This window comes from Acomys russatus, chromosome 9, assembly GCF_903995435.1.
Source record: "Acomys russatus chromosome 9, mAcoRus1.1, whole genome shotgun sequence".
Lineage (NCBI taxonomy): Eukaryota > Metazoa > Chordata > Mammalia > Rodentia > Muridae > Acomys > Acomys russatus.
The window spans coordinates 26,760,197-26,775,503 of record NC_067145.1 but is presented as its reverse complement, the minus strand read 5'-3'; the positions used below and the strand labels follow the sequence as shown (position 1 = coordinate 26,775,503).

At 40.8% G+C, this 15,307-nt stretch overlaps 1 protein-coding gene across 2 annotated transcripts in view; it reads right to left on the bottom strand.

Annotated features, from left to right (window-relative positions):
- Positions 1-15,307, bottom strand: part of Sema5a (semaphorin 5A) — a 480,974-nt gene that overhangs the window by 78,975 nt on the left and 386,692 nt on the right. For both annotated transcript variants that reach the window (XM_051151031.1, XM_051151032.1), the window contains exon 12: positions 3,041-3,248. In XM_051151031.1, coding sequence (XP_051006988.1) covers positions 3,041-3,248 — 208 coding nt within the window. The remainder of the gene's footprint in view (positions 1-3,040; positions 3,249-15,307) is intronic.

Genomic DNA, 15,307 nt, shown 5'->3' with positions numbered 1-15,307 from the left:
ATACCTGTGTTTTCCAATGGTCTCTTGGGATTCACTACCCACAAATTGGGAGACCTCTGTCCTAGACAGTCTGTCTTGAGGAAACGTAGCTGAAAGTGAACTCATGAGATTTGTCCCTATCTGTGGTGACTTCTTGGCACAAAGAATAAACTGTCACTACAGCTTGGATGTGGGGCAGACAGGCTGGCCCTGATCTGAGTGAGTCACTGAAGGATGTATGTGACTTTGAGTGGGCGTTGCCATCTGGACGCCCAGCCTTCATCCGAACAGTGAGAATGGAATGGCACTTTCAGAGTTGACTCAGTGATCAAGGACATATTACTAGAAATTTAAAATGCACTGTGAAATTACATGAATTATCATTGAAAAACAGATAGCCAACAAAAGGAAATATATAAAGATTTTTGTGAGACAATTTCTCCTTCGTGTCAAATTTACATTTGTGGCACATTAGCTGCATAAGCTTGCTTTCTCTTTTTAAATAGCACAAATTTCATTTATGAAATTGATTTACTAAAACTAAAACCAAATAAATGATATTTTACTATAGAATGGCATTTGGCCAAAAAAAAAAAAATCACATAATAGTGTTATTAGCCCACTCCTAATCAATGTGCTTCATTAAGTATATTTCTAGAAGATGAAAATTGTCTCTCTAAAAACAAACCTCTATTTTTCCTATAACTCATTTTAAAAATCCAAGCATGCAGTGTTTACAAAATAGTCTTCTTGTGAGTTGTAACTGGGGAGGCTTTCTCATCCTCCTATGTGAGGATGGCACTCAGAGAAGCATGCTGGAAGATACACAGAGGGATGCATGGCCCACAGCCTTTAGAATTTCCTTCTCAGATGGAATACTAAGAGGCAAACACAAGCCTAACCACGGTGGCACACAGAAGCCCAGTATATCGGCTCACAAGGGAGCTATGCTTTCTTGCTGTTTCACTCCGAGCAGGTGAAAAATAAACAGAGGGGAGATTCAGCTACAAGAGAAACACAGAGCTCCCCCTCTCCTGTAGAGGCTATGGAAGACACACGTGTGCCCTTATTCTCCTTCAAGGAGTCAAAAAATCAACCGCTCACTTCTGGCATCTGCACCTGGTGGCTCCAGCTTTTGTGGATTCGAGATCGTGTCGCTGGCGCATGGCATGACAAGCAGTGGGGACGGTAGCTCTTTTGGTAATCTGAGCCGTGGTTTAGTTCCATGAGCTGAAAGGAGCCGAGGTGCCCCGTTCTCATCAGAGGGAAGCAGAGTGAAAGCAGTGGACTGTGTCATGCTTCATGACTGCACTCCTACTCAATGCCAGACGCAGCTCATATGGCACAGGTCTATGCTGTACTGCCTGATAGCCTGTCCCGACCCCAGCAAGTCCCGAGGAGAACTTGGATCTAACAGAACAAGGCTTGGGAAGCTGGTATCCTTCCAGCCATACTTGGCTAGGATATGCCTCTTGGATGTACTCCAACCTTCCAGAGAAGGATCTGCACCCAGAAAGGAGTGACATCTGCCTCAGACTTGCAGAAATATACGAGGGAACAAGTTTCCTTTCTTTCTTTCTTTACTTCCTTTTCTTTCTTTCTTTTTTTTTTGGTTTTTCGAGACAGTGTTTCTCTGTATACCCTTGGTTGTCCTGGACTCATTTTGTAGACCAGGCTGGCCTTGAACTCACAGAGATCCGCCTGCCTCTGCCTCCCGAGTGCTGGGATTATAGGCATTCACCACCATGCCTGGCTAAGGGAACAAGTTTCAAACCGCTATTGCTTAAAGTTAGAAATCAGACACATACAAGAGAGGGTCACTAATAAATGTGGCTATCCAGCAGCAACATTCACAGTAAAATTAATAAGACTACCTAGATACTGCTCTGTAGAGCTTTCTGATGCTGGAAATGTCACACAGATTCCATTTTACAGAATCATCCTGAAGGAACCATTGTAATGGTTATATATATTAAAAAACAACCCTTCCTTGTATACAAGAACATCAAAGAGCTTTGGATTTTACAGTGTATATATCATCCCATTTGATTCTATGGCAAGTCACATTTGTGAGGGGAGACAGTGAGGCTAAAGCACTCTGGGAGCTATGGTCAAAATTACCAGTGACTGTGAATTTCCTGCCTCAGGCTCCCTGTATAGAGCCGGAATGGGCTACGCATGGCAGGGTGCTGCCAGCACTTTAGTAAAAATGTCACTTCTACATAAACCGTTAGGTATGTCTTGCTTAGGGGGATGGACATAAACAGGAGCAGAGCTGTCAGAGGCTGGGATACATTTTCACTTTCTTGCACTACAAACACTACAGTTCTAGTCAGCTTCATGGAGATCACAGTTCTTTTCCATGGCCTAAGCAGCTGGGCCTGAGTGTATCCAAACCAAACTCCAATGAACATTGTGGACAGCACTGGAGACCTCTTAGAAAATAAAAGGATGGGGCTGGAGAGAAGGCTCGGACATTAAAGGCTAGGCTCACTAACAAACGTTGACAGCACTTGGCCTTCCCTGTACCTCCAGGATTTCCTCCCCTTAACTACTGTTTACATGATGGTGGAACTAGGAATAAACTATAGCCAATGGTGTTAGGGAGCAGGAAATATGCTATAGATGATCTACAAAGATGAAGCTTTGGACCAGCATCAAATAATGCTTCTTTTCAAGGAGCTCTAAGAAGAAGGGCATAAACCTTTTAAAATCATAAATTCTTCTCTCTCTCTCTCTCTCTCTCTCTCTCTCTCTCTCTCTCTCTCTCTCTCTCTCTCCATATAAAATATTAACTTATTCTGGAGTACTAAATCCCAGGATTATCACCGAGTGTTATATTGAATAATTCATTTTCACACCGATTGCTACTGCTCACAATTGTTGGCCACATGGTTCTCCAAAGATAATCAGGGATTCGTAGGATCATAGAAACCCATTTCAACAAAGGCCCTGCATTCCGGACTGTAACATGCACATGATGTAAGGCTCCAGGGCCCTCTGATTGCAGGAACTGGAAAGGCTTCTTGGCATCGGTGCCTTCACCTGTAGGATTCCTTACCTGCGTGTTTGATGAAAGTGGCACCTCTTCAGGGGGATCTTGACCACGTGCTCCTGCAGCCCCACAAAGAGGACACTCTGACTGTGGAGGATCTGTAGGCTCCTGATGGGGTCCCTCCTCCTCTCTGGGAAAAGCTCAATCTCTTCTAGCAAACAGCTGCCTGAGGTCTGACTCAGGGGGGCCCGTACTTTCTTAATGGTGCCGTAATCTGTGAAGAGAAAAGAGGAAAGATATAAAACACCCAGGTGGCACAGCCGTCCTCAGCGAAGCAGATTATGTTCCAAACACATGGCCATAATTCTCTATCCCATGAAGTCATCTGTCAGTAATGCAGAGCCTCTTTAATGGGCCACTCTGGACGGAGGGTTCAGACACCAATGCCCTCTAAATTTGAGGCTCCAGTGCAGCCAGTGATGAGAGCTGCTATCTACCACTTGCCTCGTAAGCTGCAAGCTCTGGAACAAGGGACATGTTAAACCTCATTGCCTATCAAAACATCTGTAGGATACCAGGAAGGAAAAATCCCAAAGGGGCAATATTGGGTCCCTGATGTCAGTGTGCTGACTGCTGCCCATGCACAGAAGATACAAAGTGACGCAGAATGCAAATACAAGGTCACGTTTGTGAATTTGAACTTGACTCACGTCTGAACTGGAGCAAGTCTTCCTGGCCCTAGGTTCATGCATTTAGTATTGCCCATGGTGAGGGTCCTCTGCACCCTACAGACTCTGCAGATAGGCTGTGAGGGATTCAGAGCAGGCTGCATTTGGCTCAGTGGTTCCCAAGAGTCCTAATGCTTGTGGCCCTTTAATACAGTTCCTCATGTTGTCGTAACCCCCAACCATAAAACGTTCCTCATTGAGATACATCATTAACTGTAATTTAGGGTATGAATCATACGATATCTGAAACTCCTGAGAAGGGGTCATTCAACCCCCAGTGGTGTTGCAACCCACAGGGTAAGGAGCACTGCTTTAGCTCAGCCATCTAGGGTCTAGTGGGGATTGATAACACATATATCAGGGAGAGGCACAGGAGCTTGAAGGCCACTGTTGCTTGCCTGCAAAGTCCAGATGTCTTGAAGTACCGCCAATAATCAGCAGCAATATGTCGGGTCATCTTGAATGCACAAACTGAATAATCTCACCATGATTTCAAGTCTTAAATTATAGTGATTGTTATTTCATGAACATAGAGCCAGCGTTAGAAATTGTCTTAAAAGGAGAAATAAAACTAGGAAGCTTTAGCTCAAAGGAGCTTGCATCAAGTAAGCAAAAAGACTGAACAGAAAATCCTTTGCACCTTTTACTTTTATCAAAGTAGTCTTCAGATAATGAGACTAGTAGCATCTGAAGAGAAAACACACGTGCACACACATATTAGTTTGAATTTACCTAAAATGTAAATCTGAAATATCTCCAATGAACAGTTCCTCAATGAATGGCTACATCTCATGCACACAGTGTCAGAAACAATTGCTTAATTTTACTTGGAGATGGCTGGTTAAACATGTTACTTTTGAAAAATATCCGGCATACATGGAAGACCAAAAGCAGCGCATCTGTGTGCACTAGAATACAGGCAGCCGTGGCTCACAAAAGTAAATACGAAAGGCCGTTCTGATAAAGCCTTTATTCTACAATAAAACTTCTTTCTGACTTGAAAACCACAGTTCATGTTCAGCCTTGGTGATTTTGGTTCACCCTGTAGAAGGCACTAGAAAGAACAGCATATACATAGCATGGAGGGCCAGGCAAGGTACGATGGGAGCTTCAGGAAAGGAGAAGGGACTTCAGCTCAGACACCTCAGCCACAAGATTCTGAGGCTTCCATAAGATGGAGATGGAGCTGACAGCGTCTCAGGGAGCAACAGAACCTTCTGCAGTGGGTATCACAGCAACAGAGGGAACGTTAATTCAAGTCAGAGGTTGGGAAGAAGCCAGTGGCTACCCTTTGGTCAGTGATGGGGCTCAAATAGGAAGAAATCACTGTGGTACAGCTGAACCTTCCAACCAATTCCTGAGGCAGGGAGGAGCAGGGCAGGTGTGGGTCCAACAGGAAAGTGACAGTTGCTACTTTGTGAATGTGGCACCCTAGCATCATGTGCAAAGCACACATTTAAATTAGAACATATTCAACGGTTAAACAAAAGCCCCCTGGTATTTATTATTTATTTTGTTTATGAAATAACACTTTGAAAAACCTGTCATAATTAATAGTGGAATCAATGTCACTGGTATTTAAAATTCTTACAAAATTGCAGAAAGCATCACATTTCAATAAAGCATTGCTGGGTGGTGGTGGCACACACCTTTAATCCCAGCACTCGGGAGGCAGAGGCAGGGGGATCACTGTGAGTTTGAGGCCAACCTGGTCTACAAAGTGAGTCCAGAACAGCCAAACCTACACAGAGAAACCCTGTCTTAAAACAAAAAACAAAACAAAACAAAAAAACCCCAAAAAACAAATAAATAAAATCATTAACAATTTGATTCCATTAAGTCATCAATGATGAAAAACACTCAGTACATTTTTTCACACCCTGTACCTAGTGCTCCAGCTGATGGGATCTTAGCCCTTGATTGAAAGATAATAAACAAAGATTCAAATATTGGTATATGACCCGAGGCTCTGCTGTCTGTCCTTATCCACAGACATCTGGTAGCATGATGAGTCCCTTATGAAACTGTCATTCCCTCACTGTCAGGATTATTATACGATGATCCTGAACCGCACAACAAATGTTTAATTCTGTGTCCTTGCAGCCTTTCCCTCCCTTGCTTGAGCCTCATTCTTGCTCTGTGTTTACACACATACCCCGTTGTGGTCTTACTCTCTTACACTGACCTTGGGGACGATGGCACAACAGGTAAGAGGCTATGCCAGCTCCATGCACTGACCTTAATTTTAATTTTATATTTTTGCCACATATGTATCTTTTCACCATTTGCTATAAAGTATTAGATTGACCTTATTTTATCTTAAAAAAAATTGTGTGCTTTGTTATCATCCTTCTTCTGTTCATGCAATTGTTTTCATATTTTTCTTTATCACGCAGCCATTTTTATCCTGTGTTCCTTCTTTTTTTTAATTTTATTTTATTAATTTATTCATATTACATCTCAATGGTTATCCCCTCCCTTCTATCCTCCCATTCCTCCCTCCCTCCCATTTTCCCCTTACTCCCCTCCCCTATGACTGTGACTGAGGGGGACCTCCTCCACTTGTGTATGCTCAGAGGGTATCAAGTCTCTTCTTGGTAGCCACGAAGAGACTGTGCTCTTTTCTTATACACTTCATGACATTCTCCAGACCCTTCACGTCCAAATCTTATACTTACACATGTCTTTTATCTTGTTCCACTACTCTTGTTTCTCATTTTACTCAATTGCTAATTTCATTTTCCCTTTAAATAATGTTTTTTATTAATTCATTGGGAATTTCAGACAATGTTAGACTCTATTCACCTCTTCTGCCCCTACTTTTTCCAGATCTACCCTCTCTACCCTCATGTACCTACTCACCCAAAACTGAGTTTTTTCTTTTGTTTGTTTGTTTATTTATTTATTCATTCATTCATTCATTCATTCACTTTACATCCTGGTTATAGCCCATCCAAGTTCCATCCTCCATTCCTCTCTCTCCTCCCCTATTCTTAAGAAAAAGAGAGTCCCCCTTCCTATCCACTCCAGCACATCAGGACTGGGTATGCCCTTTTCCCTTGTGTCCTGGCAAGGCAGTCCCTTCAGGGGAAAGTGGTCAAGAAGCTGACAACAGAGTCCCTGTCAGAGACAGCCCCCACTCCTCTTACTAGAGGACCCACATGAAGCCTGAGCTACCCATCGGCTACATCTGTTAGGAGGCCTAATTTCAGTTTATGCAGGGGTCCTTTGTTGGTGCTTCAGTCTCAGTGGCTTCTCTGGGCCCTGGTTGGTTGGCGCTGTTGCTCTCCTTGTGACGCTCCTGTCACCTTCAGTTCCTTTTCTCCTTCCTCCCACTTTTCTACAAGGCTCTCTAGGCATCACCCAATGTTTAGCCACAAGTCTCAGCCTGTTTCAAGGTGCTGCTGGGTGAAGCCTCTCTCTGAGGACAACTCTGCTAGGCTCCTGTCTGCAAGCACAGCAGAGTGTTGTTAATAGTGTCAGGGGTTGGTTCTCTCCAAGCGTGTGGGTTTTGGGTTGGGCCAGGCATTGGATAGGCGTTCTCTTAATCTCTGCTCTATCTGGTTTATCTTCATCCCTGCGCATCTTGAAGGAAGGGTAAATGTTGAATCAAAGTTTTTGTAGGTGGGTTGGTGCTCCCCTCTTTCTACTAGGAGTCTTGTCTACTTAGAGGGCTTCATCTTTAGTTTCTATGGGCCCTGCTACTGAGTCTTTGCTACAGTTCCTCTCACTGCCACCCCTGCCCCAGAGCCTACCCTAACCTGGGTCTTGTCACAGACATGCCACATTTTCTCTTTTACCTACAGGCGTTTTGTCCTCCCTCCCCCACTCTCTCCAGGTCTAATCTCTGTCCTTACATCACTCTGGGTTTCCTCTCCTACCTTGTTCCCTTTCTTCATCCACTACTTCGGCCTATACAGTTTGTGTTGCCCAACCACTCCTGGCAGTAGGGTACGGGGTCTGATCAATCTACCAGGGATCGCATCATTAAAGAAAACAGATTCTCCCTCTCCAAACAGCTGTCAAATGCCAATAGCCCCACAGCTAGTGGTGGGATTTTGTGCTCATCTTTCCTCTATACAAGCTCAATGCTAAGATTTTTTGTGTGACGTGAATTTACACAGGTGAGCTTACACAGGTCTTGGGTGCACTGTCTCAATTGCTGTGAATTCCTAAATGCAATGCCCTGTCGTATCTGAAAAACAATGTTTCCTCTGAATTATTTCTCGGTCTTTTGATCTAACCGATTGTATAGTATCTAGTTGACTTTAAACATCTACTTAAACCAACTAACCACTCAACAGACAAGCACAACCATGACTTTGAAGAGCATGGGGATATGATCAAGAGAACAAATGTAAAAATCTGTGGTGAGGACGTAGAGTACCTGGTTCATGAAATTAAAGCAGAAATATTTCAAGCAAATTAAAATCAGTGGAACTATAAATATATATAACATTTTAATATATAATACATAAACATATATTATATATAAATAAAACTTTGAATCCAAAATAGATGTGGTTAGGTCTACATGACACATCACAGTTAAAAACCGAAAAACTACAGAACAAGAAAGACTATTAAAATCTACAAGAAAAATCCCATAAATTGATGAAGACTAACCCACCAGGATAGTATCAGACCTCTTAGCAGAAGCTGTAAGCACAATCAAAGTATGGAAGAATGAAATCCAGGTCCTGGAAATAAGTAAAGAACTATCAACTAGGATTACTACCTCCAGCAACGTTATCATTTGAAATTGATGAAAAATAAATACATTTTAAGAAAAGCACAAACTGAAGCAACTGACAACCAGCCTGGCACTGCAGAAGAAATGTCAAAGAAGTTAGAGGAGGAAGAAAGTCTTAATTTTGGGACATAGGAAGAAATAAATTTTGTAGAAATAATAAAAAAGAAATCAATCATGACCAAACCAGCAAATTGGAAAACTGCTTAGATGAATGCAGACGAAGGAAAGCAATACATATTTGAATCATTCCGAGAAGCAACCAATGACATGTGAAGATCAGTCAACAATCTCTCAGTAATAACCTAGATTGTAAATGGTCTTACTCTATTTAATTAAAACACACAGCCTAGATGATTGGATAAAAACACTATGCAATCGTTTGTTGCCTACAGTTCATGCTCTGCTCTGTGTGTAAAAGTATAGCTAAATGTAGACACTGAAAAAAACAAAAAAAACAGAACACTGAAAGATTTCTCTACCCACGCTCACACACACACACACACACACATACAAAATCAAACATGCAGGCTTTGAAAAAGGATCCTTTCCCTAGCTCTCCATTCTACTCCCATTATTTCTTAGCACATGGTCTGTATTTATGCTTCTAAATAATCACCAAACACGCAGTGAACCGGAGGTATCCCTGGCAATACTTGCCATGTCACATTGTAGAATTTTATTGCAGCTTTGATTTTGACCACACAGCATGAGCACATTAAATTATCCATGCCTGCATGCCATAAAAAAGAACAGATGCTGCACGAAACACCTTTGCTGTGATTTGAGACTACAGTATGTTATGAATTGTATTGTAGATATACAAAGTTTTCTGTCATATAGAAACACAGTGGTCTACTTATAAAAACAGAGTTTTAATAGCTTCCTACTATTACTCCTCAACATGAAATTTTCAAATCAGTTTGTATTGTATTATGTTGCACTATAGTAGAATGTTTGATTTTTAAAAACTGTTATTTAGGTTTTCTGATGAGTTTTATTAAAAACTGCTAAATAAAAATTGGCTTTAGATTTCAACAGAGGTTTCAATCATTTCTGAAATTGCTGGATATAAGCATATTTCTGCCATTTTGTACTATGTATTTATGTAAAACAGCATTCTTAGGATTGATGACTATGAAAGCAAATTAGTAATTAACTTTGGAAAATATTAATAGGCTTATTATTCTGAAATACCAAATATCAACCAAGATTAAATAATTTATATACGATTAAACAAATATTCATTAGCCTTCAAGTTTGTTGTTTTAATAAATGATAAAGATATTGGTTTATGTATATATATATATGCATATACATATATATTTAGTTTTATAACATATATCTTTATGTTTTATTGCCAGCATATGATTAATTTGTGCATCTATTTCTCATGTATCTATACCTTGAGCCACTTGAAAAATGTATCAAGTGAAATGGGGTCATAACCCCTATCCAGATCTAGCCAATGGACAGGACATTCTCCACAGTTGAGTGGAGAGTGGGGTATGACTTTCACACATACGCTGGTGCCTCATATTTGACCATGTCCCCTGGAGGGGGAGACCTGGTGACACTCAGAGGAAGGATAGCAGGCTACCAAGAAGAGACTTGATACCCTATGAGCATATAAAGGGGGAGGAAGTCCCCTTCAGGCACAGTCATAGGGGAGGGGAGTAAGGGGAAAATGGGAGGGAGGGAAGAATGGGAGGATACAAGGGATGGGATAACCATTGAGATGTAACAAGAACAACTAAAAAAATAAAAATAATTAAAAAAAATAAAACAAACAAACAAACAACAATAACAAAAAAGAAATGGGGTCATGAGTGGAATTAGTTTAAGAAGAACTAGTATAAAAAACATACCTCACTGGCAAAGACACATGCAGACTCAAAAGCTAAGCTGAAAGTGAATGCACCAATAAGGTTGAAGAAAAAAGTAAGTAAAAGTAGCTATTGTCATATATGATAAAGACTACAAGATAAAATTAGTCATTAGACATAAAGGTTACATTATATTAATAGAGAAAACCATTCTCAAGAGCACTGCAGGAACACTTGGCTAGATACAGTGGCATTTTCATTCTTATGCTTAAAAACAAGGCTATGTAGGTAAAGACACATTTAAATGATTATACATGAGACAAATGTTTCTAAGAGTAAGGGAAGAGGGCACAGCCTGAAGAAATAAAGGTGATACTATGTCTATAGAACAATCTTCCAGAAACTGAAAGATTTCATTGATTGGCCTGTTAATGACATCAGTGGAGTTCTCAGTGGTAGAGACCAATACAGTGTAGATACGATCCCCAACATTTGTTTTTGCTAGTGATCAATGGAGACATGGGCGACCAGACATAAGTCTGAGGGTACATAGCAAATGTGCTGCTAATCAGAACTACTGTAACAACAGAGATTATTTTCTTCTCAACAATCTTGGCCATTAGGAAAATGAACAAAGGGGAAAACAAAATGAAAATGAAATGGTTTTATAATGTAAAGTTTGCACAGTGTCACACGAAACATAGCGAGCTCAATTTCAACTCGACTATTGGAAAAGAAATGTTTCAAAGTCCCTGCAAAGAATTCTAGATGTGAGAAATTGTTTCTGAACCTCCAAGCCTTGTTTTCTCATCCTCTACCACAGGGAAGTAAGTTCAGGTCTTGGGACAAATGAGTTACTAAGCAAGCTGTGGGAAGAATAACTGAAAACAATATTGAGTTTTTTCAATAGAAGATAAATTGGGTGTAAACGAAAGGATATTCTAGGAGCAGAGTTTGGTCAGCAAGCTGCCAGGACTGATTCCTTCATGGGAAGGGAAGACGGATGTAAAAGACCTGTAGAAGAAATGGTTAGGAACTCCATGAAGGTGGTCAGCACTATTGTGAGGTTGTGAGAATTGCCTAGGCTATCTCCACCCTCACCATCCAGTGGAGACAGACTAATTCCATAGAAGTAATTTAAAATATTTCCAAGCAGCCATAGGTTTAAAATAGTTTGAATATTAGTTTTAGTTATATATTTTATTAATGTAATAGATTATGTGATTTTTTTTTTTAGTTTTTAGTATATAATCATAAAACTACTAAGGTATTTTGTTTTAGAGAGCCTTTGATATTTATTCAATTTAATTAACTCTAGCCATTTGAGTCTTCTTGATGCTGTCTGCAGAAAGCCAGCTGCCTACCACTTCCACCCCCAAATAAATGACAACTCCGTACACCTGAACACGAGGAGCTTTGCTTTTCTGCACCACATATTAAACTTCACTGTATTATTTCATTTCAATAAATGATTCTCTCTCTTCAAATGCTTGCTCGTCTGCGGATGTGATGATTGCTTTCCACAGTTAACCTGACTGCATTTAGAATCACTGAGGAGACATATCTCTGGGTGTGTCTATGAGGACATTTTTTGAAGATGTGCAGTGGAAATAGAAGACCCACCTTGGAAGTGATAGCACTATCCCATGGGGGGTGGTCTCAGACTGAACAAAAAGGGAAAAAAGGAGAAAGTCAGCCATTCCCTGCTCCCTACTTCCCAAGAAGACTCTACCTTCATGTCTTCCTTGCCAAGATGAACTCTATCCTTGGAGCAATTCCTCGCTTAGGTTATTTCTTGTTAGGCTTTGCCACCACGTGACAACTAACACATTGAACTCTGCCAGTTGCCCTGTACTCCAAGTAAACCGATGGAACATCATGAAGATTGAGAAGCAGCGTGTGGACTACATAGCTAAGGACTGCAGCCATGAACTCAGAACCTGGACCAGAACTCCTGTGGGTGAAGTAGTCACACACAGGTATGAGATGCTCCATGAGAGTGGATGCAATGGTTGTGAGGTCACTTCAGAACCTGATGGAATGGCACATGCAACCATTCTCTCAAGAGACTGTTCTACCTGCTCTTCATTGCCTAGAATTTTCCAGTCTCCTAGAAGTGAATCTCCTACTACTCTTCCTTGGAACGTGGCTATTTCCCACAGTTTTGGAATGACGTTGTCAAGGCAGATGGCCACGGACAGATTATAGCAAACATGTTATAGTCCAGAACGTAGCCAACTATAAAGGCTGACAGAACACACCGATGCAGATGGAAATCAATAAAAAAAAACATATCCTGGTTAGTTTTATGCCAACTTGGCACAAGCTATAGTCACGTGAAAGAAGGGAGCCTCATTTGAGAAAATGCCTTCATAAGATCCAGCTTTTAGGTATTTTCTTAGAGTGATTGATGTGGGAGGTGGGCTAAGCCCATTGTGAGTGGTGCTGTCCTTGGATTTGTGGACCTAAGTTCTATAAAAAGTCGGAGTAAGCAAGCCATGAGGAGCAAGCCAATAAGCAGGACCTCTCTATGGCCTCTGCACCAGATCCTGACTCCAGGTTCCTTGCCCTGTTTGAGTTCTTGTCCTGACTTCCTTTAATGATGAACTATTGTACAACGAAGCCCAACCAACCTTTCCCTCCCAGTTGACTTTGGCAATGGTGTTTAATAGTAGCAACAGTAACCCACACTAGGACATATGCTGTGTTATTGCCACATTAAGCTATAGGGGGAGTACAGGTATATCATAACGTAGAAAGTAAAATTTCCCTCTAATGTAGGGAATGAGGTCAACTTTTTTTGGTAAAAATGAATGATGAGTTTCGTCTTTAGCTATTTCTAAATAGAAACCACTGGCTAAACAAAACTTTAAAGTGACATGACACTAAAGACTGCAAGGCAGACATCAACATTTTAAATTTTGCAGTTGAGAAAACCAAGGTTCAGACAGGCTCCATAAGTTCAAAGGTCAGGCTACTATGCCAGTGTTTAGTTTTTTTTTTTTTTTTTTTAAACATGGACCAAGTGCTTAACCTGGATTAGCTTACAACATTTTTGTTCTGAAAATAGAAGAGGAACCTTTGGTAATTAGAGACTATTCAAGATAGAGATGGAGCTCTGACTTATAGACCTGTGTTCATGTGCTGGAATTCACTACAGGAAGAGCCAACACTCAGGTGATGCCAATTCCAGGGCATGTTTGACTATCCCATGTGGCTCTTAGCTCCCACCACCGTGAGCCAATGAAACAAGAAGACCAACAAAACCACTTCAGAAAAGGAAACAAACAACAACAAAAAGCCCCCAAACCACAATGAGCTACTTTGGTTTCACTTTTTGAAATTAAAGACTTAAAAGATTTGTATAAACACTGAAAGTTCACAATAAGTCATGGCCTTTAGGTAACCATTTCCTCTAATACATAAGGTATAATGTACAAAATTTAATTATTAGTTACTGAGATTTGATTGTATTTTTGCCTTTGGGGGGAAATGGTAGATTTTTTTTCTAATTTTCAATGTTGATGTGGCTGAGCTGGATTTAATAGTTTCAACAAGATTCTGTTTTTCACTTAGACTGTATTAGTCAATTTCAATACAATCAATTCCAACCATCTCTCCCTGGTGGCAAGTATGACATCTAATAAGACAGGGATTGCAATGAACCCAGTTGAACTCATCCATGATTTTGAGATTGAAGTCTTCCTTCTCTGCCCACCAGGATGTAACTGTGTTTGGATATACAGTATTTTAAAATGTAATTGAGATAACATGTGGTCAGTGTATGTCTTCATCTGATGTGACTGGTGTCCTTAGAGGAACAAGAGGCCAGCAGACACACAGACACAGAGAAGGACCATGAGAGGACCCAGGGAGATGTAGGCATTTATAAGCCAAGCATAACGATAGAGGGAGGAAGGAGGTCTGTGGGTATTTCATCTTGGACCTCCAGCCCCCACAGCTGTTGTCAAGCTCCCAAGTCCCCATTGTTCATCCTTTCAGCAGATTCAAAAACTGCATCCAAGTCAAGAGTCAAGAAGCACAAAAGGGAAAGTAGGTTATCCAGATATTTTTTCCAGAACAATTTCAAAGCTACATTTTTTTTAGAACACTATAATCCAAATTTAAATGCATTAGTCAATAAAAATACAACACAGGAATAGACTTCAAAATCACACAAGGTGATCCCAGTACAATAATATATAAATAATATGGAAGAGTGAATTATTTTAACTTTCTATGATCACAGGGATCATATTACCACATATTTAATGTACATATATACATAATACATGACTATAGACATATTGACACATACATAGAGTGTAACACACACACTCACATGGCATAGAGAAGTTACAGAGGATGGTACAGGCTGAGTATAATTTTGACACATAATTTTGGATTAAAATAGAATATGCTATGGTTCAAACCTTTGTGTTAATGTCTCTGCTGGATTTTGAGGGGACATAAATACTAAATGAGCAATCATAGACAAACTGTGAAGAACCTGAGGAAAATGTCTGTTTATACCACGTGTGTGTGGGTGTGTGTGTGTGAGAGAGAGAGGGAGACAGAGAGACAGAGAGAGAGAGAGAGAGAGAGAGAGAGAGAGAGAGAGAGAGAGAGAGAGAGAGAGAGAGAGACAGAGAGAGAGACAGAGAGAGAGAGAGACAGAGAGAGAGACAGACAGAGAGACAGAGACAGAGACAGAGACAGAGACAGAGACAGAGAGATTTGCCATATTTTCTTGAGTCAGGGACTGAGCTTCTTGCTGACTTTGGCGGTAGGCTGCCAGCCAGCAAGCTCCTGCACCCATCCTGTTTCTGGTCACCTCACTGGCATTCCAGGCTGGTGAGCATGTTCACACGAGTCTTCTGGATGGTTTCTGGGATTTGAGCACATTCTTGTGCATTTTGCTTCACTATTACCTGGCTAAGTTTTCTCCCCAGCCCCAGAGTGAACTTAGTAAGGCAGAGTTTTTAGAATTTTAGTTTTGTAGGCATTTCAAAACTTCCAGCAAAACATA